The sequence below is a fragment of the Trachymyrmex cornetzi genome, unplaced genomic scaffold (genome assembly GCF_001594075.2).
Source record: "Trachymyrmex cornetzi isolate Tcor2-1 unplaced genomic scaffold, Tcor1.1 scaffold283, whole genome shotgun sequence".
In the NCBI taxonomy this organism is placed as follows: Eukaryota; Metazoa; Arthropoda; class Insecta; order Hymenoptera; family Formicidae; genus Trachymyrmex; species Trachymyrmex cornetzi.
In genome coordinates this window covers 1-21877 of record NW_017297514.1, presented here as the reverse complement: position 1 = coordinate 21877, position 21877 = coordinate 1, and the positions used below count along the sequence as shown (strand labels likewise).

Here is a 21877-nt window from a genome sequence, read left to right as displayed (position 1 = left end):
TTTAATAAAGATAAATGTTACCTAAAAGAAAAAAGTAAACTGAAATTGAATAAACTAAACTTTTCTTAATAGTAAAATGATATTTTTCTGTCATACATCACAGATTTTGGTTGGCTATCAATTTCTAACACTGATACATGTGAATAATTTATTTATTATTAAATAAATGCAACGCGTGCGCGCTACCTGGAATTTGTAATTTAAACAATTCCCCTGTCACAGTCAGTTAAAAGCAACACAGGGAACACTGTGTATTAATATTTTCTACAGCAATTCAATATCACGGGAATTTAATGCAAGCATTTCACTTTGTGTAAACGTGAATAATAAAATAAAATTTGAGTAATAAAGGAATGTATGCATTTTGTTTATTACGGTCTTGATTCAATTTGACCAACGCAGAAAATAACACAAATGAAATAATTAAATTAATTAACGTATCACCTATATAGTATATTTTTATAATCGTAAGCATTTAAGTGTTTCCCACTGTTCGACGGATAAAATCTGAGAAGAAAGCTTACAAAGAATCCAATAATTCTTCGCTCAGTGACAAGATTTGGAAGAAAGCCAAAATTATGACAGCCGGAACAAATGGATATAGCTACGAATATATGTGCGCTAAAAAAGCTACGTTTTCTTCGCAATACTATTAATTTAAACAAAACGGATGTAATTTATATTAAAGATAATAATAGGATATGACAGTCGCACAGAACTATGAATTTCAATTAATGCTATAAAAATGGAGATGTGCGTCGTAGAAGATTATAATAAAGGAGGGGAGAAACTGCACCTTTGTATGTGTGTGGAATAAGTTACGGGCAATCAGCAGTTACCGTTTCCGACTTACATGGACCTGGCTAATACGAGCGGAATTCAATTTCCTCATGAGTATATCGCCGAGGCGAGAGAACTTCGAAAATTTTACCATTGCTCACTGAAGTTATTTGCGCATTTGCTCGGAAGTTATTCTTTCTCCTTAGTTTAGGTCCACAATCTTGCTTTAAAGGTCGTGAGCCGTAAAGCCATGAGAAATCGACCAATCACAGTCGAATATGAGAAAAATAATCGACTGTGATTGATCAATTTCTTACGGTTCTACGGCTTCAGTCTCTTAAAGCAGGGTTGTGGATTTAGACTTATAAATGCTGCAAACAAATAATGATTGCTCCTTCACTTTCGCGAGAAAATAAACGCAGGACGGAATTGTTCGTCAGAAAGACGATACCGAAAAAAGCTCTAAGCATATTCCTACGTTTACGATGGGTGAGAGATCCTTCACATCTTCGCTGTATTATCGCAGATGTCTCGGGTTTCTGGATCCATTAGCGATTTATCTTGCCGAGGCACGCGTCAAAACGTCACTACTTGTCTAGTAGAGCCACGTCCATTAAACCCTCATCCCTGCTCTCGAGAGAATCAGCTTGTTAATTATTTGCGAGATTTTTCAAGATTCGGAAAGATATTTATACGTCGCGGAGAGATATTGCTCCAACGTTATCTATCACGGCGCGTCGAATCGATCTCGTTGTAATTATACCAGAATCAAATTTTTAACGGTCAATGACACCGTTTCGAGCGGAGTCGGTCGATATCTCTCTCTCTCTCTCTCTTTCTCTCTAATATCGTAATTATTTATAATCTATTTATTAAAAAAACTAATATATCAAAACTGAAATATAAAATTTAAAATTATCCACAAAATCTTATAATTTTTATCATAAAAGGACAGTCAATAGAACACTAACCGCGAAGCTACTTTTTAAAACTTTTAGAGTGAATCTCACTTTAAAGAATAGAAATCTCACTCTCAAAGATTAAAAATTGAGCCACTCTTTTTCAAAATTGGCTCAATTTTCACTCTTTAGAATGAGATTCCAGCACTTCAAAAAATTTAGAGTAAATATATTCAAATAATCACAGATTCATAATACAACAACAGTATGTAATACAAATCTTCTATAAAAAGACAAGAAAATAAGGAGAAAAAATAATATCAATTGACATTTATTCTGCAAATTCTTACGAAAGATTCTATATTGTTAAAACTAATTGTAAGTTCACTCCATAAGCATTACAATAAATTGAATTATTTTGTAAGTCTATAATAAATTAATGAAGTTACTTTATAACTATATTAAGGATAAATTAATTAATAGAATTTATAAGTTTGATATTAATAATATTACATTTCAAAGACTGGAACAAGCTAATAATTAAATCATGATGGATTTCTTGCATCAAAGATTGAAAGACGTGCGATTTGAGGGATATGGCATTCTCTATATTGAATTCAAAACGTATAATCTGATACATACCCGAGTGCAAATTCAATTTCATTAAAGCGCAAGGTGATGCGGCTGGTCTCCCCATCGCGGCAGCGACGGCCATGCGCTCACGTTTCTGTACGTTTTCCCCTCGTCAACACTTATGTAACCGCAGTGAAGCTGCGGGCACATACGTCTCTACTTTATATTGTTTGACACAAATAGAATCCACAGTGGCAGTAGCACTCGCGGTTTTACTTCGTGTGTGAAGCCGATGGCCTCTTAGACACTACGACTATAGACTTTCTCTAGCATGATAATGCATCTCTTGATTTGAAAATGATTCAATTTCCACAGTCAAATATTCTTAAGAGGACATTCTTTGTTCATCATATATCATATATATTAATAAGGGCTATACCATGCAAAATGCATAACATATTAGGCCTGTTCTTTTTGGCTGAATTTTTGTACCAGTTCATCTTTCTTTCTCTTCTTTCCTCCTGGAGAGAAAAGGAAGAAAGATGAACTGGTGCAAAAGTTCAGCTAAACAGAACAGACCTATTGTTGTAGCTAGCATAAGATAGATCAATGAATATGTTATGTAAATCGATATAGCAACTTTTTGTTGGATGGTTCAGACGATGTTATGGTTATCTTTAGGACTATAGCCCTAAAGATTTAAGGCTAGAACATAGACCATAGTATGATACATAATATATAAAGAATAAGAAAATTAACCAATCAGAGTCTTTCATTTCACGGAAAAGAAAGAAATGAAGGATCTTGATTGGTTCATTTTCTTATACCTTATGCATTATGAATTATGCAAAACTCTATGCTCTCGTTCTTATTCCTAAATATTTGAGACGTGCAATCGACAAACTAAAGACAAAACAATAGCAACGCAGAAACATAGCTTGCTTGTTTCGAAAGCAAAACGGTTTCTGTAAACAGAATCTTAAATCTAGAAAACGAGTTCGTTCGTTAGTAATTAACTTTAAGTTCTCACCCGGGACAAACTTGTGTGTATGTTGGCGCGTGATTAAATCTCCGTTCCCTGCCGTTCCGATTACTCGAAATATCTCATCTCTAGAGCGTGCATCTCGCGCCATGTGCGGCTGACGTAAGATGCGCAGCGGCGATACTATTATTTGTACCTACGCAAATATGCCCAGAGAAGACGCGAACGCAAACAGGCGTCTAAAGACACTATTCGATTTAACGGAGTCTACAATTGAGGCGTGATCGCCAGAAATTGCGTCAGACGGTTTATATCATACGAAATTTTAATTCGATAATTCGATTTGTGTGTCTAACAGAATTTAAAAAAATTTAAATTTATCATGCGATAAAAAACATTCATACAAATGTCGGGAAATTGTATTCTGTATTAAACAATTCAATTCATATCAGTATTAATAAATTAATAATACATGCTGGCATGTAATATAGGCAAAGCTAGAGAACAGTCTTCGAACGATTTTATCAAAATCCTGCAAGAAAAAAAAATATATATATGTATATATTTTATATCCCAGTCTAACTTATACAGTCTGATTCTAATCTATTAATTAAGATAAAAATTACCTAATTAAGATAATTAAATAAAGTTATAGAGTAGAACAGTATAAGTTAAAGTATAAGATAGTAGGTATATATACACACAGAAACAATTATTTTGGCTGAAGTATCTACAAATTTAACTAGATACATATCTGAAAACAATTTTATTGAATCATCAAAATAATTACGCAGGAATTTTAAGCATACTGAACAATGTTGCAAAAAGTTTTGACATTCTAGCAACTATAGTTTCAGCGTAATACATAATTATTTTGATAGTCCAATAAACGAATTTTCAGATCTGTGTCTAATTAAATTTTTAAATACTTCAGCAAAACTGTTCTAGTGCAAGGAAGAACTATATATAGAAATAAATATATCTTCCTTTCTCATTTTGTTAAAAATCGCTCGTAGGCAGACTCTGTTGTAGAATCTCTAGGCAGTCTTTATTATCTGGTTAAAAAGAAATTAATTTGCCATCAGTCTGAGAATTTGTAATAAAAAAAGATCTATGTGTGTGGCAGTCTTGTCTGTATATAAATATATAATTGAATAATAAATCTTTTAAAGAGCAAAGATAAAGGCATCTTTATGAATATCCAGTGAAAGCGTACTGTACTCGAAGGACTGCAGACGATCATCAAAAAGAAATGTTGCCGGGGGAGGCAGAACAAGATGAAGAGCCTGTCGCAACGTAGCCGCGGTAGGACAGTATTGCGGCGTTTCTCTGGCAAGGGCACCGACGCAATGCGTCTAGGCGTCTCGGGTCAGGAAAGCTACGTGAAAAGACGTCGCGTCGATGTGATCTGATGGAGGCGGGACGTCGCCGATGCGACGGAGATGCCGTTTTCCTTTCGCCGAGTATCCCTGACAGTCGCGTATGTAGGCACACGCCGGTTGTGTTGGCCAATAACAAGCGCCAAATGTCCCACATTCGCTTATTAAGTACAGACAGATACGGGAGAGGCGTACAATGGAGTTGCTATTGCCATCGCTCTATGCAATGCGACACAGTTACAGACCTAGTCGTACGGCAGAGTATACGTAGAGAGATTGAACGGATGGAAATTTGATCGATCTTATCCGATTTCTTTGTGCGAAAACATCTCACAATACCTATTCATAAATCAAGAAAACATAAATTCTAATAATGAATTTTTCAAGAAAACAATATAAAGGTGTTTTAGATTAAATCATTCAATTATTTTCGAGATCGTTTCCTTCTCGTTTTTGAAACATTTTAAGAGAACGGTATAATTGCAATTAATTGTCGCTTACTTCAAATTCTTCTTCAGATCATTTAGTACACTGAGAAAAATAATCTGGTTGGATTAAACAGTAATTCTGTTGGAAAATGGACGAATCAGAATTTTCTGGTTATGTCTATTAGAATTCTAGTTGTGATAACTAGAATTCTGATTAATATTAATAATTATACTGGTAAAAATAAGAATTCTAGTAGATTTTACTAGAAATATAGTATCAACCAGAATTCCGGTTATCTCAACTAGAATTCTAATAAATTTAACCAGAAATTTCTGATTCGTCCATTTTCAACCAGAAATTTTTTTCAGTGTAAAGATTTTCCAATTTCAATAATAATTCACATTCTTCGTCGGGTAAAAAAGAAAAAGTAACTTCTAATTCCTCTCTCGAAAAACGCATGCTTCTTATAGCTCGCACATTTCTTCAAGAGATACACCGCGTTCGTCTACATTTATAACGAAGAAAGCTCCGCTTAGATAGTCAAACGGTTCTAATTTCGGTGCACGGCTAGCACGTGGCATTATTACGGCAGAGCGCTCGGTTTACGCACGTGAGAATCAGCGAGATAACACCGCACCCATGTCAAGGAAGTTGTATTTTTAGCAGATACGGCCGCGGCCGTAAGTTATACGCCCAGTAAAATGAAGATACAGTGAACAGAGGATTGAGAAAGATGGAGTGAAATTAAAAATTCTGATGGGACGTAACAATTGGAAAAGGAGTTACTTTCTTACTCTTCTAAGTTTGTTTTGTTCCAAACGAGTTAATGAAACCTTTTCAACAAAGCAAAAGTACGGAAACGAATTTTTAGTTCGATAAATCTACAATTAGAAACTTAAAATTGAGCCGAATTAATCAAAATATTGTAGTAATAACAAAGAGAGAGATAGAAAAACATTTTTTTTAATTATGTCAAAAAAAACTTTGGGTAACTCCGGTATATATACGCCGCACCTAACAAAAACTTAACTTATTAAATATTATTTACAATGTTTAAGATAAATGAACTATACCAGTAAAAACTTTATATTGTTTATTACTATGAAAAAAAATATTAGAAATCTGAAATATTTATTTTTCGTATTAAAAAATAGAACTTTTTCAAACGCTTGCATTTTTACTGTACATCCTAGGATAGAATACGGCTACTTATACGGTGTTCATGAAAAAATTACAAATAATGCTCAGAAATAAGACGTAAAATGATACAATAACTTATAAAATATGTTTACAAAATTTTATTAAGGCATAACAATGATAAATATGTATATGGAGTAATAGATAATAATTACAATCTTTTGCATATATCGCAAGTATTATGAGGTACATATTTCATGTAATGCATTTATTGCATTTAGTGCACTGAATCCAATCTGCGCACTTTGTATACTTTGGGCATAAATCTCGCCCTCTACAAATGCCGTATCCCAAACAAATGGAATACGAGTATATTGTATGAGACATCAAGTTGAGCAAAGAACATAAGAGCCAAGCACTTGTATTTTGCTAGCTCCATTCTTTACTATCCCTTTACACTTATATCATTAAATAACTATTAAGCCTTTTGCAATTTCTACAATAATCATTTTATGTGGATTATATATGATTGCGCTACTCATTACATTGACAAATCGATTCAACTAACAATAATTTTACTAATATTAACAGTAGGAAACTGAAATCATAATACAATATTAATATAACATAAAAGTATAACACAACAGAGTGCAAAGGTTATGTGCAAATCGCCGCACTCCTATTTTTTCTGACTTTTGCGAATCCTCGCGCGGCGTAAATACTGGAGTTACCCTAATTAAAATCGCATTATACAAAATTCGCCTAAGTCTATGTGTACACGCGCGGATGTCTGTGAAGCTGCACCCCCCACCATCGAAAATCAAGTTCGGAATAGGTCAAAAATTTTGCGCTAATTATACGCTAATTTTGCACCCTATACCGAAATTTAGCGCTCCAACCGTTTAGCAGATTTAAAAAAAAAATGGGGGGTGCAGCTTCCCAGAAAGCTGCAACCCCCCCCCCAAAAAAAAAAATATACAGGGCACGTATACAACAAATAAGTGAACAGAAAATTTTGCGATAATTTTGCACTACACAATAGAGCCAAAAAAAATTAAAATATAGCGTCAATTCGAATATAGAGCGTTCGAAACTAGAATGTCTAAGGATTATTTTGATACCATTATCAATCGAGTGCATAGTTATTTGACGCTCTTGATAACGAATTTAAGGGCGCGGCGCGCGGTCTTCCGCGACGTTTTGATCATTTTGACTGACCTAAGAGTGATCGCAAAATTCAGTGTGCACATATTTCGAAACTAGAATGTCTAAGGATTATTTTGATACCATAATCAATCGAGGTTCCTAATTATTTGACGATCAGGTAATTTACTTTAGTGTGCGGCGCGCTCTAATATTGGAATTAACGCTCTATGTTCGAATTGACGCTATATTTTGATTTTTTTTGGCTCTATTGTGTAGTGCAAAATTAGCGCAAAATTTTCTGTTCACTTATTTGTTGTGTACGTGCCCTGTATATTTTTTTTTGGGGGGGGGAAGTTGCAGCTTTCTGGGAAGCTGCACCCCCCCATTTTTTTTTTAAATCTGCTAAACGATTGGAGCGCTAAATTTCGGAATAGGGTGCAAAATTAGCGCATAATTAGCGCAAAATTTTTGACCTATTCCGAACTTGATTTTCGATGGTGGGGGGTGCAGCTTCACAGACATCACGCGCGGTGGCTTCCATTAACTTTCGCCGGTCACAAATCCACGCACGTGGCTCAGAGGAGCAGCGATTCGTTTTACGAGAAGTACAGCGTGAATTATGCCAAGCGTTATCACCTAGGTTCAGATACTTGCACTGCACTGCGCTATAAAATGTCGCTGTGACACGCTGCGTGCGACAAGTGCTTTGCGGTGGTAAATGTAAAAAAAAGATGAATAATTATACCGTTCTTACAGATAAGAAAAAATTATTTTAACGAATATATAATCAGGAAATATAAGCTGTTGCAAGGACGTAAGCTTTGTTAACGCGCCGTATTACGTGACCTGTATGTTATAATTAATTGACCGCGGACTTGTTAAATGATACGAAAAGTAAATTTGCCTAAGTGTGGAAGTTGAGACGTTTACCACGGAAACACGTAAGACATTGTACTCGTGTTCCGCAACGTAATTCTACTAAAATAAGCAAGAGAGAAAGACGCAGCTAAATCTTATTAATTTTTTAGGCAATCCTTCAACTTCTTAAACTTTAATATTTTTTGCAATTATGTATAGATAGCTATTTTTACTTCGGAATATAAAATAATTTCGAACTATTAACAGGAAGTAATTAAATTTTTCTGCAGATGTTTCTCTCTCTCTCTCTCTCTCTCTCTCTCTCTCTCTCTCTCTCTCTCTCTCTCTCTCTCCCTCGACAATTGTACACTTAATTTATGTTGACAAAAATTAATTATTGTCTCATCATAAATTATTAGTCTTTCTCATTTCCAAATTTATGAATTACGTCAAAAGTTTATTAAAAAGACATCATAAATGATTGATTTAAGATTATTTTATTAAATTGTTAAATTGCTTGTCAATTTAATTCGCGATTACTAGAGTAATTTTAATTGCGTTTATAGCCCGGAAAAAACAATTTGGCGCGCAGTTTGAAAAGACTGCAATATGGTATATATGCAAGTACATATATAGTGTACATTAGTAATTCAAGATGGAATTATTTAAAAAAAAGCAATAAAGAACCAGCTTCGATCGTAATAGGCATTTTAAATTTCTACTATCAGAAATAATAAAGGAAAGCAAAGAGTCATATTTTTCTTTCCGCTTAAAACGTTTTGAATAATTGAAACGATAAAGAAAAGATATCTGTATCTCTCGTTACTTGTTATGACAGGATGTTGCATAGAAAGGACGAGAATATATACATGATATCGCTATTGCTTGATACGCTCATTGCGGAATCGAGTGTTTTTATGTGTAGTGCAGCAATGTTTTAAACGAGGCGAACGTTTTACCGTATCGGTAGAGCTTAGCGTGTAGCATTTCTAGGAAATACCTTCTTGATATAAATAGACATTTTAATACTTGAGAAATTGTTCACATTTTTCTCAAGATAAAATTTCTATAAGCGAGCACTCTTCTGCAAATACAGAATTTGTTACGATAGGATTAATTGTAAGTAAGCGATTAATTTAAAAAATCAATCACTATAAATAAAGAATGTAATTTTATCTTTAAAGTTAATAAGTTGAATTTTAGCTTTCACCATCCTGTCTTATCTGTCAAGCAGATATGTGGATCTTAATCTCATTCTTTAAAAAAAAATTCAAGAATAAATACTCATTTTTCAATGCATTGATTGTTTATTTGATTAAATTAATTTAGTTATCTTTATTCTTTTCCTTTGAAAATGTATATATTAAGTCAAAATATAATATGTTCGACTTAAATACATACTTTATTTATCGAAAGATAAACTAAATTAATTTAATCAAATGAACAATTTTTTTCTCAGTATAGCAATTCCTATTTATTTGATATTGATCATTATAAGTAGCTAATAGAAAGACAAGACTGATGTCATTTACTCCAGAGTTTACTCCATAAAAGAAGTAGAAAATTACGTTGCAGGATTTACAAGGAACTCTTCCATCATGTCAAATCCTTAAGATAAACAAAATGTCTGTATTTATGTCCACAATTGTACTTGAACCCTCCGGAGTTGACGATGAATTTATTGTGGAATCACTCAATTATAAATCTCCTTATCAAAAATGTCAAACAATTCAATTTCCTTTATGATATATATTTCTAAATTTCTTATTACAAAATTTAGACTGTTCTACAATTCAGTACAGAAAATCTATAGTGCACATAACGTAAACTACAGATTTTCAATGCTGGCAATGAATTTTGGAACACAGCTTCAGCATTCATTTTTTTATACAAATTTTTTTTATACAAATTGTCTTGAAATTAATTGGTGTCTTTTAAATTTTCATTAGCATAAATTAAATGGGTCTTACAGATCCAGCCTCAGTAATTGTTTGGTGTCAACTCCGAAAAGGTTAATATACGAAACAGAAAGCCGCGAAGACCAGATAAAAGGCAACACTTACATCTTTGTATCCTCACCGACAATATCTCACTGATACTTCAGTTGGGAAGTCGATTCAATACTCTATTGATCTTCGTTGCGTCCCGAAGACAAGAGATACACAAAACGCTCGTGATACTTAACGCACATAACCTCGCAACGCCGCAAATCCGCAAAACTGTTGCGCCTCATCCGGTCTTATCACTGCACTCGAAAACGTAAAAGACGTACGGTTTCACGTACACGACCAATCACGGATCGACACAGATTACGACGAAATGACGTTTAATAAATTACATACAGCGTAAAAAAATCTCAACCAACACAACACGTAAAATATCAGCTCAATCAGCTGATCCCAGCTGTTCCGGCGGCTGATCGCGTTCGGTATGTTGGCACCATCTACCGAGAAATGCCTGACACTAATTATATTTGCGAAAATATTTTTCAATTTTCGACATTTTCAGGATATCGCAATAATGGCTGCATTTAGCAGAAAGAGTAGCTTTGCAACTGTTGTAAAATTCTCGAATATGATTGATTTATAGATTTAGATCCAGTGAGGAACTAAGGGTAAGACCAATCATATTAAAGAATTTTATAACGATTGCAAAACTGCTTTTTCTGCTGAACGCAACCATTCTGTTCAATATTTCATCTACAGGAATTAAATATTGTAACACTCAAATGATATTACAAATTATTTTTTATAATTATAGTGATCGCGTAGCATCAACCACAGAGATCTCGATAATAATTGAAAATTAATAGAAGTTTTTAATAAGTTTTTAAGAAACATTTTTTTGTCATTATTGATATTATAGATAATAAAAATGTAGAAAACAATTCTATTTTCAATCTATAATATATAATAAGATCAAATATATAAAAATTAAGAGTCACTATATATTATAAAGTAAAATAATATCAGTCAATAATTAGTCAAGAAAATTAATAGTTGTAATATTCTTATTTCAATTCTCCCTGTGTAAGTATTTTTAGTACAATATTTTTACTATTTAGAAACATATATAAGACTATGAGTTGTATACATACATATAATAAACTTTCTTTTTATTATTTTATACATTGTGATATCGATATAAATTTATATTAATGAATTTTTTACTATAAACATAGTTAGATCTTTGGCATAACTTGATATTTATGATTTATTTATTCATCGCACAAATATTCATTTTGATAATTTAAGACATTCATAAACCTTATTGCATCTAATTTGCATAGAGAGGTCCAGCATAAACGATGTGATGTAGGTTTCTTTATCCTTTTGTTTCCCGTTTTCAAATACAATCACGAGAGTCATTGTGGGATCGGTGTTGTGGAAAGAGTATGTACACGAATCCTGTAGGAATATTAATTTATATGGAGTAATTCTTCAAATTATTTAAATTGCTTATCATTTATTTAGATTATTTATATTTTTTCATTTCTATTTTTATTTGTAATGTTTAAAATTATTTTTAATGAGCGTACCTTCATGCTTTTATGGCAAATCACTTTGTCCATAGCAAGAAGTTCGGCGTGCCGTTCCTTTATCTTGGTATGGATATTATCCAAATGTACCGATGGTTTCTGCGTGAATGTCTGAAAGATTAATTTTATAAAAAAGCATAGGATGTTATGTACACTTTGTACTATTTATTTGTATACATATTAATATACACTTATATTAATAAAACCTATTTAAAAAATTCATTTATACTTACACTAGGACAACAAACAACAACGGGGAAAGTCTCAAAAGAGTTTGCTCCTCTTGCTGGATGTCTGTATCCAGAACCTGAATTTTCAGTTTCTCTGGAGTCGAAGATTATCAGTACCGCTAGTATATCGTACTTTCGCTGAAAACTCTGTATCCTAAAATAGTATCTGTCAGTGCATATTCTATACGAGTAACAAAACAATATGCTGTATGTATGTATCTTACTTATGATAGTAATCTATACTCTGCTTGCTCATAATACTCCTCATTTCTCCTGGACTAGCTTGTTGACTTAAAGTAGTGTGGAAATACAGAGAACACTTGGCTAATATGGCACTGCGGAGCTTCATCAGCCATTGATACAACGCTGGTTGTTGATTTGCCTTGAGAAATGTTGCACTAAAACCCAATTTCCAGGACTAAAAAAAATCTTGAGTTAGAATACTTGATAAAAATTAGATTTAAAAGTCTCGAATTAAAATATTACTTTTATACTCTTTTTTATTTATATATTGCTAACCTCCTTGCTCTGCAGAGTTCTTTCCCAAGCTGACATTCGTGTTTGCGCTCCATAGAGTGCCATCAGAGTTGGTAAAAATCTCCAGTTTTGAACTTCCACTTGTGCTTTCATTAATTGTACTAGTATTTCACATTCTAATCTGAACAATGAGGATAGTTAGCTTCTTATATACAATAAAATTTATAATTCATATTACTAAAATTCAGGGTTGGATAAGTTAACTTTTTTTTTAACTAAGTTAAGTTAAAGTTAACAATCTTGAAAATTTAACTTAGTTAAAATACAAGTTAATTTATAATGAAATTAATTGAATTAAAAGTTAATTTAATAAAAAAAAAAGATAAATTCTAGAATTGGAAAGAGATGAGAAACAAATTAAACCTCTTAATTTAACTTAACTTTTATCTTTTTAACTTAGCACTATCCAACTCTGCTAAAATTATATATTACTAATATTATAAAATACGTACGTTAAACTTGTCTTGATAGCAGTTAATGCCAAATGAGAACAGGATAACAAATAGCAATTTACTATTCCTTCTATATGCTGCAGCAATTCTTGATGCTTCATAACTTTGCTATTTACACTCATATTGTACATTTTTTCATAGCTGTAATGCAATAATCACAAATATGACATTAGACAACAGAAGGCTGAAATACTAGTATACTAACAAATCTATCAGCTGGATTCTTGCCGTGATGAACTGACACAGCTCACTGGAAACATTTGCGACTGTTGTACCAATGGAATTTGTTCCCTTAGTCATTTCCTCTAATCTTTTCAAATCAGACTTCAGTGATTCATAGACAGTTTTTAAAGAATTCTGTAAATAATAGTAAATTAAATCAATAATCATTGACTAAAGCACTTTCTTTGTTGTTAAATACGTACATCCTTTCTAAGAAAACCTTTATTTTTAGTATTGAGGAAACCTAAATCCGCATATGAACGCTCCGCAACAGCTATCTGTGGTAAATGCATCAGGAGCATTCCCCATGGACCCATTTGCATCTGTTTACATGATTCCCTTTCTTTTTCCTGAATTAAATTTATATTTTTTTCAAACAGGAATGTGCAACTGTATTTATATGTACTTACATTAATACACATATAACAGAATTTGGTTCACTTACAACTGTTTCTTTAGCCTTGTCGGAGCATAATTGAGCGACCTGTGTGAAGAAGGCGTTAAGAAACTCGTCCTCGTGATCCATCCTCTATTTTTGTTTGCAGCATATGCGAATAAACAACAGACCATGCGGCTGTCAATGCTGTCATACTGATGAGGTTATGTTGTAATGTTGTACATGGATGCTTTCCATTTATACCTACATAGGTAAGTCCTGCATGATGAAAAAATCATGCAGTCGACCATAAGTGATATTTTATCTATGATGTAAGAAGATATAGTTTTTCTTACATCATGATCCTATCTTTGTTACTTACTGAATGTCAAGAAAGATAAAATAATGTTTGTGTCGATTTATGTCACTTAAATGGAAAGCACTTGAAGGGTTGAACATTGTCGACAATGACCATAATGGGACACCTCCGGGTATAAGAATAAAAATGTACTATCCACACATACTCCAAACAAAAATAAAGGAGAAGACTGAAGGAGAAAAATGAAGTCATTTTAGGCATTTGATTAATTAATTAACCAAAGCTTGATTGGTTTATTAGCAGAGAAATCTGACGATTTGATACTATACAAGAATATTAATTTTTAATTATAGTAAACAGTTAACTATCAATTTTTAATAAATTTATTTTTATTTAATTAAAAAACATAGATATTTATTATTATGTATAACATATCTAGTAGAGATATATGAAGAAAATCTGCACTAAATGTGTGTGTGTGTGTACAAAGTTGTTTGTATCATCTAAATCTACAAGTTCATGATTGCTCTTTTTATAGCCTTCTCCTTGTTTCTTCTGATTTTCTTCTTATGTTCAATATTCTTAGTGGCGTCTCTGAAGAATTTTATTCCTTCTCGTTCCTCAAAAATGCGTTGCAAGTACATCATACCATGCAAATTAAGGCCAATAGTATCCTAAAAACCAGTGTTCGTTAATCCGTCAGATAAAGAATAGTCTTATAAGTAATACATGCAGTCAATAAATAAATTTTCATTACTCTTAAAGCAGAGATTTTTTCTACAGCGAGTTTCTTCACAATCTCCAATGTAGGCAAAAGATTTTGATTGGCCACTATCGGACCATGATGTGCTTGTACTAAGCAAAGAGCTAATCTAGCTAATAACTCAGTATGATAATTGTTTTTTAACAAGTTAGGGAGTCTCTGAAGAATATCACAGGCAGCAGAAAATGGCAATAATAATAATGTCTCCTCCAATTCACTAAAACATAAAATCTCTGTTATATTTTCCATTTTTATGTGAAGTTTTGTTGTTCTGATGCTCATTATTACTCCATTGCATTTTACCTTGCCCTAACGCGTTTAAAAATTTCTAATAAAAAGTCTTCCGTGTTCGTGCAATTGTAAGCCTGCATCAGCAGGGGAAGAGGTGGTACTTTGTCAGAAGGAACAACCTTACTCAATTCTGTCTCATATTGATTAGATATTTCCAAGCATTCCAGTATCAGTTCAGCCTGATGAAAAAAGCATATCGTACAGAAATATTTTAATACTTTTTATGTTGTAAATTATACATTTTTTAATAATTCAACTTACAGCCTTCTCACTGCTAACAGTCTTTTTAGAAGGTAATGTTTGTTGTTTCTGTCCTAATACTGTAGTACTTTCCCCAGTAATTAATTCGTTTTCCTGTTGTTCTCTTTCTTCTTCTGCTACGTCTTGTAATACTAAAGGTTCGCGAGTCTTCTCATACAATCTAACTACTCCATCGGAACCGCATGATGCAACGTAAGCCCCGTTTGATGAAACGCAACAATTCCAACTTTCTCCAAAATGGCCCTATAAAGATCATGGAAATACCGTAATTAAGCCGTCGATACGCCAAGTATTTAATAAAATACGCTACCTGCAATGTGATGATTTTTTGATATATATCGGCGTCCCATTGTTTAATTTTGCCATCTTTACCAGAGGTAAAGAAATAATGAGTACCAGGCACGAATGAAAGACCTGTAACAGAGTCATCATGTGCGAATATGGACCTGCGACAATCGCCGTAATCCAAACCCCAGATCTTGATGTTGCGATCTTGAGAACCGGTTGCTATGAGTGTGGAATCGCTAGATATATCCATGCATAGTACTGGTAGCTCGTGTCCATAAAGCGACAGAAAGAACTATAATAAAAATATAAAACAATAAAAGATAATATTTAAGATATAAACGGATGTATTCTAAAACAGTTGTCATACCTTAAATGTATCCAAGAAGAAGATTTTAATGGTAGAGTTCAATAGAGAAACAGCTAAAAATCTATTATTTGGACTTATTCTTACACACAGTACGCTTTCTTCGAGCTTAAGCGTTCTTACGTGCAAAACAGAAAGAACTTTAGCTTTTATCTGATTGTCAGGATCTTGAATAAGTTCAAAATTCCAAAATTTCACCGTTTGATCACCACCACCGCTGGCAACTCCTTTCTATTTGTACAAACATATTAATGAGCTTTACATTTTAATAATGATTGTTAGGATACTTTTCTTAAAAGCTATTACCAAGTCGGGAAATAATGTTATGCTCGAAAGCTCTTTGGAATGTGCTGATATCTCTTCCAAGATATCACCAGATGAAATGTCAATAATAAGCATTTTTCCATCTTTCAAACCAACAATCAAATGCCTGTCACCTGGGACAAATGTTATCGTCAGTGCATAACCACACTGCACTGTGCGTAAAGATGATAATGTTGGTCTATAAATTATATTTGTTAACAAATTTCTAAGATATATTTATTTATTAAAATGTATATTTCATAAGATACCTTACCTATTCCATAATTTGACAGAATCTCCGCTAGCGGTAGCAAATGCCAAATTATCGGAGCTAAAACAGATAGCTCGAACATCTGTACGATGTCCATGTGCTGTTATTGAACGCAAATGCTTTACTTCCGGATTTTTTTCATCCGTAAACAAAGAATGTAATTCAATCGAATTGTTATTGATTCCGACACACACCTACACAGAATAGGTAAAATAAAATATAACACAAATTTTAAGTGATTTAATACAAAGTTGTCTTATGCTGTTACTAACTCTCAGTTCATTTCCTCTGCCTATAACTAAATCGAGTCCTTTTGCTTTACCAGATACTCGAATAACAGGCAATCGTTGTATCTCATCCTTTAGGGATGGTGTAGTAGGTAGCTCTTTCTCTGCGTCATTTCCTTCTCTAGTATAACCCAAGAAACATATACTTCAAACATATATTTAAATTTTTTAAAGAATAAATTAAAAATTACTTTTCTGCTAAAAACTCACTTCTGAGCCTTTCGTCTTTCTTTCTTCAATCTTTTTTTAAATCTATCTTTTATTGTATCTTCAGACAGTAGATAAAACAATTCTATGGAATTTCCCACTCCGTGGCATCCAAGAACTTTGCATGTGGAGTCAACTTCTAACGAAACAACTCGACCTCTTGTAGTTCTTAATATGCTTCCAGCTTTTTCACATTTTATAGGATATTTCTATAAAAATACAATGGACTTATAATTATAAGTACTATTTAAAAAATTATTACATAAAGAGGATAAATGACATCATAAACTGAATACAAATTGCATACCATATCTGTATCCACACTATCCTCATTTTCTTCATTGGTATCTATTGTACCAACAGCAGTATCCAATTCAATATTCCTGTTATCAAGAAATGTTATTTTCCAAACACGTAGTTCTATATCATTACATCCTGTTATTAAATAACGATCGTCATTTATTAAGACGAAACTCCACACCTGTATCAATATTGAATCAATACTACAATCATCTGGAATGTAAATAACAAATAAGAACATAATTAAGCTTACTTCTGATTTATGTCCAACAAGGGTTTTAAAATTATGTTCCGTGTCTAGATCCCAAAACTTCACAAATGTATCTTTGCTTGCACTAATAATAATATTATGCTCCTTCATGAATACCAACTTGGTTATAACACCTTTATGTCCATTTAACCGACATATTCCAGTTTCTGCCACAACGTCCCAGACAATAATATCTGTATCCTGTTGCATAAAGAAAAAATATAAGCACTTATATAATTTTGCTGTGTTTGTAAAAGATTCTAACCTTGGAACCAGTAGCTAATCTATGTCCTAATACATCATATGCCAAGGTTGTTATTTCAGATTTATGTCCCACAAATATGCTAATATTTTCACCAGTACTTAAATCAAAGGTTTTTACTGTGCCATCTGCATAACCAACTGCGACATGTTTTTTATCAGGTGATGCAGCCAGACGTGTTACGCATATTTTTTCTCCAGATAATACTTGTGCCTGAAATTAATATTACGATCACAGAATATAAAAATATCAAACATAAAACAAAACTATCAATCATAAAATATAAAAATATCAAACCTATTAAGTTCCTTCATCCTTCAATTTACCTTCTCTCCAAGTCGCAGGTCCCAAATGTATACATGTTCACATGCAGCAGCAGCTACAAATCTACCTTCTTGACCATCCAACTTTACAAAGACAACATTACATCGAGGACTCGCAATTATATTTGCATTACCTGCCGGTACATATTTCAAATACTGCTTGGTCAGGCCCATCTTACAGTTTGTCTATAGTCTAAAGAAAATAATCAAAATAGAACAATGTACTTCACACATAATAAGAATTTGTGAAAGTAAACTGAATAAATTTATTAGTAAAAGATTAGAAGGCAGCAATATTTAAATCATAAAGAAAGGTCAATAAAGTTAGGGATAAAGTCAGAGTTACATATTTAAATTTGAACAACTTTATGTGATATAAAAAGTTAGGAAAAGTAATCTGAAAATAACACAGAACTTGAATACACAAATATCACATAAAAAATCATTACATATATGGACCACCCTGACGATTGTTTAGAACATACACGTTATAACTATAGGTTAAGGTACTCAGACGCACGTGTACTCAACCATGGATTATATGTAGATTGGTGCTAGAAATGAATTGATAAAATGCGTGCGCATCATAACGCATAATAATAATAATAATAATAAAGCTTATTATAAGCTTATTAAGGCCCGTCTACAATACACGTACATTCGACTGTGATTGGTCAATTTCTTACTCTTACTTCTTACTTCGTGTATTGTAGACGGGCCTTTAAGGTTACTGATACAGAAATTTTATCTGCGGCAGTAGATAATTCCACTTTTCGAGAAAATGTCGTCTAATCCAAAACATTGGAAAAATATTCGATTATTTGTACAAAAAGCATCGATTCTTAAATCATCAATCGATAATTTCCCATTTCTAATGAGAACTTATAAATACCAGTTTCAAAGTCCAGTTTATCGTTCAAAATCTTATCAGTTTAAAATAAGACACTGATATTATATAAACAGGTATAAAATATTATATGTATATTATTACAAAAGTTTGGAACTTTGGTATTTATAATTTTGTGCTATGTATATATGTATATATATATAGGTATATATATATTTTAATATGTTTAAACAATTTACAATTCGTGGTTTGAGATCAAGCTTTTGTATAAAGCTAGTGAAACCATACAGTAAATCTACACAGCATGAAGTTAAGAAAATAGAAATTCCAGTACCTTGGGGCAAAGTGGCTGGTATGTACAATTTTTTTTCTGCAAGCATGATTCATATTATAAACAAAAATTTTATTTTAGGTAAGTTATGGGGATCACAAAATAAACAACCTATCCTGGCCTTGCATGGCTGGCAAGATAATGCTGCGTCATTTGATAACATAGCACCACTTATCATGAAGAATACACCTGTTCTGGCAATCGATTTACCTGGACATGGTCTATCTTCATGGCTACCACCAGGATTTATGTATAGTGAATTGATATACTTTTTGTTAGTCAAAAGAATTAAAAGATATTTTGGATGGGAAAAAATAAAAGTAATGGCGCATTCCTTAAGTGCAATGACAACATATTGGTATGCTGCGACTTTTCCAACAGAGCTACAATATGTTATAGCTTTGGATTTTTTCAAATTTGTGTCTATTAGTGTAGGCAAGCATACTCCTATATTTAGAAATGCAGTTGATGCGTTTTTTAAACTCGAGGAAGATTATGTTCAACCAAATTACACGCAAAGTGAGATTATGAATAAGATATCTACAGGATATATGATACATATGGATGAATCATCAAGTAAAATACTCATGAGTAGAGGTGTTACGCAAAAAGAGGATGGAATGTATGTCATAAATAGAGATCCTAGAATACGAGTTATGCCCATCCATAGTATGTTTTCGCCAGAACAAATAGAAGAGTACGCAAAGTTTATAACATGCCCATATTTAATAATCAAAGGAGACATTAATTTATATGGTGACAACAAAGAACTCTTTTATAAGACGCTGGAAATAATGAGAGCAACTAATGATACAGTACAATTTGAGATTCTGTCAGCAACGCATCATCTTCATCTCACACATCCAAAGGACACAGCAGCAATTATTAATCCCTTTTTAGAAAAGTATGATTAATTATCCACATGCTCTCAAGACACAAGTATAATCACATCGCTTTATAATGGACCATTGTCATACTGAATTCAAATTAAATTACGAAATTTTGGTTTAAGTATCCAGTTAAATATAATAGACAACAATTTGTAATTTTCGAAAATAGCTTAATGATTTAATAACTGTACACCTTATTCGTCTATCTTTTTACAACATATTAATTTGTTTCTACACCGACTCCAATTTTTGTTACTTGCACATCGAGGGTGACCTAACCTTATCGAAACATCTGTAATTGATGTTGGCGATTGATATACTGGGTGTCTCAGACCACCCGTTTTATCTCGGAAATAGAGCATTTTAGAAGAAAACATTTCAGACAAAAATTGTGGGGTTCTAAATGATCTATTTAATGATCTGATCAGTCTGACCTTGGGTGGTTTCTATTAATGTGAAGTAATTGTTAATTCTATTAATGTGAAGTAGTTTACGAAATGTCACACGACAATTTCGATAAAAGAATCAATAAATTGAAGAGTTTAGTACAATAATGTTTGTATCACAATGATAATCATTATGTATATGGTTAATCAACCATAATTTTCGAATGTCACTTCTACCGAAAATATTGTAAAATTTGTCAAACAAGGATCGTACTAGGACAATCTATGTTGAGTTCATGGACATCAGGACTAATATATAATTATAAATTCACTATAGGATTATGGAATATGTAATAACATATACACGATAATAATATGTAAATTTTGTAACATTCACTGAAAAGGACTGTTGAAAAAAGGTCAAAACGTTTGAAATATTGTTTATGTGAAGGTTAATAAAATAATTTAATTACAGCATATGTTATTGTATACTAATTGAATTCTATGTATTTTATAATTAAAATAACGAGATTGATTGTTAATTTCAGTATTTAAAATACAAAATACTCCCAATTTTTAGACATTAATACTCAAATACAAAATATTTTTATATGCTCTCATGAAATATAAAATACAAAATGTTTTCATGTGCTGCGCTGAAATACAAAATACAAATGTCTTCAAATACTATTTTTCCAATAAAAGTATTTCAAATAATATATTCTCAGCCCTGACCCTACATACTCTTAACTATGGGTGCATTCCAAATTACACATAAAGCGCATAAAATATCATTTTATCCTTTTTTGTTCTTCAGTAAATAACAAGGATAAATTATATAAAATATAATCAAGTGCAAGAATGATATTTGGTGCATTTAAGGAATGTTTGTAATATTCAAGCATACCTCCATTTACCTAATTATAGGCTACAAATAGCTTTACTGCAAAAAATAAAGTAGTATCGTTGAATAAATATCCTGATATACTTATAAATACCCTTATATAGAAATAAAAACACATTAGACATCTTTTTCATTCTTCAGATGGATCAAGATTGATCAAGATCACATCTGTCAGTTGAGTGAGCGCTTGCTACTATTGGTGTATTCTTTTAGATCATCCAATCAGCATTCTAGATCTGGAAGAATACATCAATAGCAGCAAGCGCTCATTCAACTGTGTCCGCGTCTTCTTCTTCTTATAGCGTTTTCGATTGGGGTGCACTGGCTGCACTCAGTGTCAAGAGCGTGTTCGATTGGCATTGCCAATGCGAACATTGCGAACTTGGCTAGTGTCACGTGTTCATTTGATCGCACGACACAGCAACGTCCCTGTGACGTAGGCCTACGTCATTCGCGTCACGCTACGGGTTCCACACGGCTCGGAGCACGGCC

General features: G+C 32.6%; 4 protein-coding genes across 8 annotated transcripts in view; 1 reads left to right on the top strand and 3 right to left on the bottom strand.

Moving 5' to 3' along the window:
* Nucleotides 1-10632, bottom strand: part of LOC108762248 (WW domain-binding protein 4) — a 48900-nt gene extending 38268 nt beyond the window's left edge. For both annotated transcript variants that reach the window (XM_018509166.1, XM_018509168.1), the window contains exon 1: nt 10247-10632. In XM_018509166.1, coding sequence (XP_018364668.1) covers nt 10247-10248 — 2 coding nt within the window. In that variant the 5' untranslated portion in view covers nt 10249-10632. The remainder of the gene's footprint in view (nt 1-10246) is intronic.
* Nucleotides 173-21461, bottom strand: LOC108762246 (WD repeat-containing protein 3). 2 transcript variants are annotated; one of them, XM_018509160.1, is made up of 16 exons: nt 21389-21461; nt 18031-18220; nt 17708-17917; nt 17446-17643; nt 17200-17373; nt 16896-17101; nt 16671-16806; nt 16402-16592; nt 16131-16326; nt 15828-16055; nt 15483-15752; nt 15173-15415; nt 14924-15090; nt 14615-14837; nt 14323-14531; nt 173-182 (listed from the first exon to the last, which is right to left on the bottom strand). In XM_018509160.1, exons 2-15 carry the CDS (start codon nt 18199-18201, stop codon nt 14367-14369), a joined length of 2778 nt encoding a protein of 925 aa, XP_018364662.1. In that variant the 5' UTR covers nt 18202-18220; nt 21389-21461; the 3' UTR covers nt 173-182; nt 14323-14366. The 2 variants fall into 2 exon arrangements, with proteins under 2 accessions (XP_018364662.1, XP_018364663.1); XM_018509161.1 differs by lacking the exon at nt 173-182 and adding an exon at nt 7517-7528.
* LOC108762247 (UPF0536 protein C12orf66 homolog) lies at nt 11377-13966 on the bottom strand. Of its 3 annotated transcripts, none has more exons than XM_018509164.1 (10): nt 13803-13966; nt 13608-13691; nt 13366-13512; nt 13146-13297; nt 12941-13081; nt 12471-12609; nt 12176-12369; nt 11955-12105; nt 11722-11832; nt 11377-11590 (listed from the first exon to the last, which is right to left on the bottom strand). In XM_018509164.1, exons 2-10 carry the CDS (start codon nt 13686-13688, stop codon nt 11420-11422), a joined length of 1287 nt encoding a protein of 428 aa, XP_018364666.1. In that variant the 5' UTR covers nt 13689-13691; nt 13803-13966; the 3' UTR covers nt 11377-11419. The 3 variants fall into 3 exon arrangements, with proteins under 3 accessions (XP_018364666.1, XP_018364667.1, XP_018364665.1); XM_018509165.1 differs by having other exon boundaries at nt 13807-13966; XM_018509163.1 differs by having other exon boundaries at nt 13608-13966.
* Nucleotides 19087-20951, top strand: LOC108762250 (probable serine hydrolase). The gene is made up of 2 exons (XM_018509170.1): nt 19087-19226; nt 19287-20951. The coding sequence occupies exons 1-2, from the start codon at nt 19097-19099 to the stop codon at nt 20117-20119; spliced, it is 963 nt and encodes a 320-aa protein (XP_018364672.1). The 5' UTR covers nt 19087-19096; the 3' UTR covers nt 20120-20951.
* Nucleotides 21462-21877: the final 416 nt, after the last annotated feature.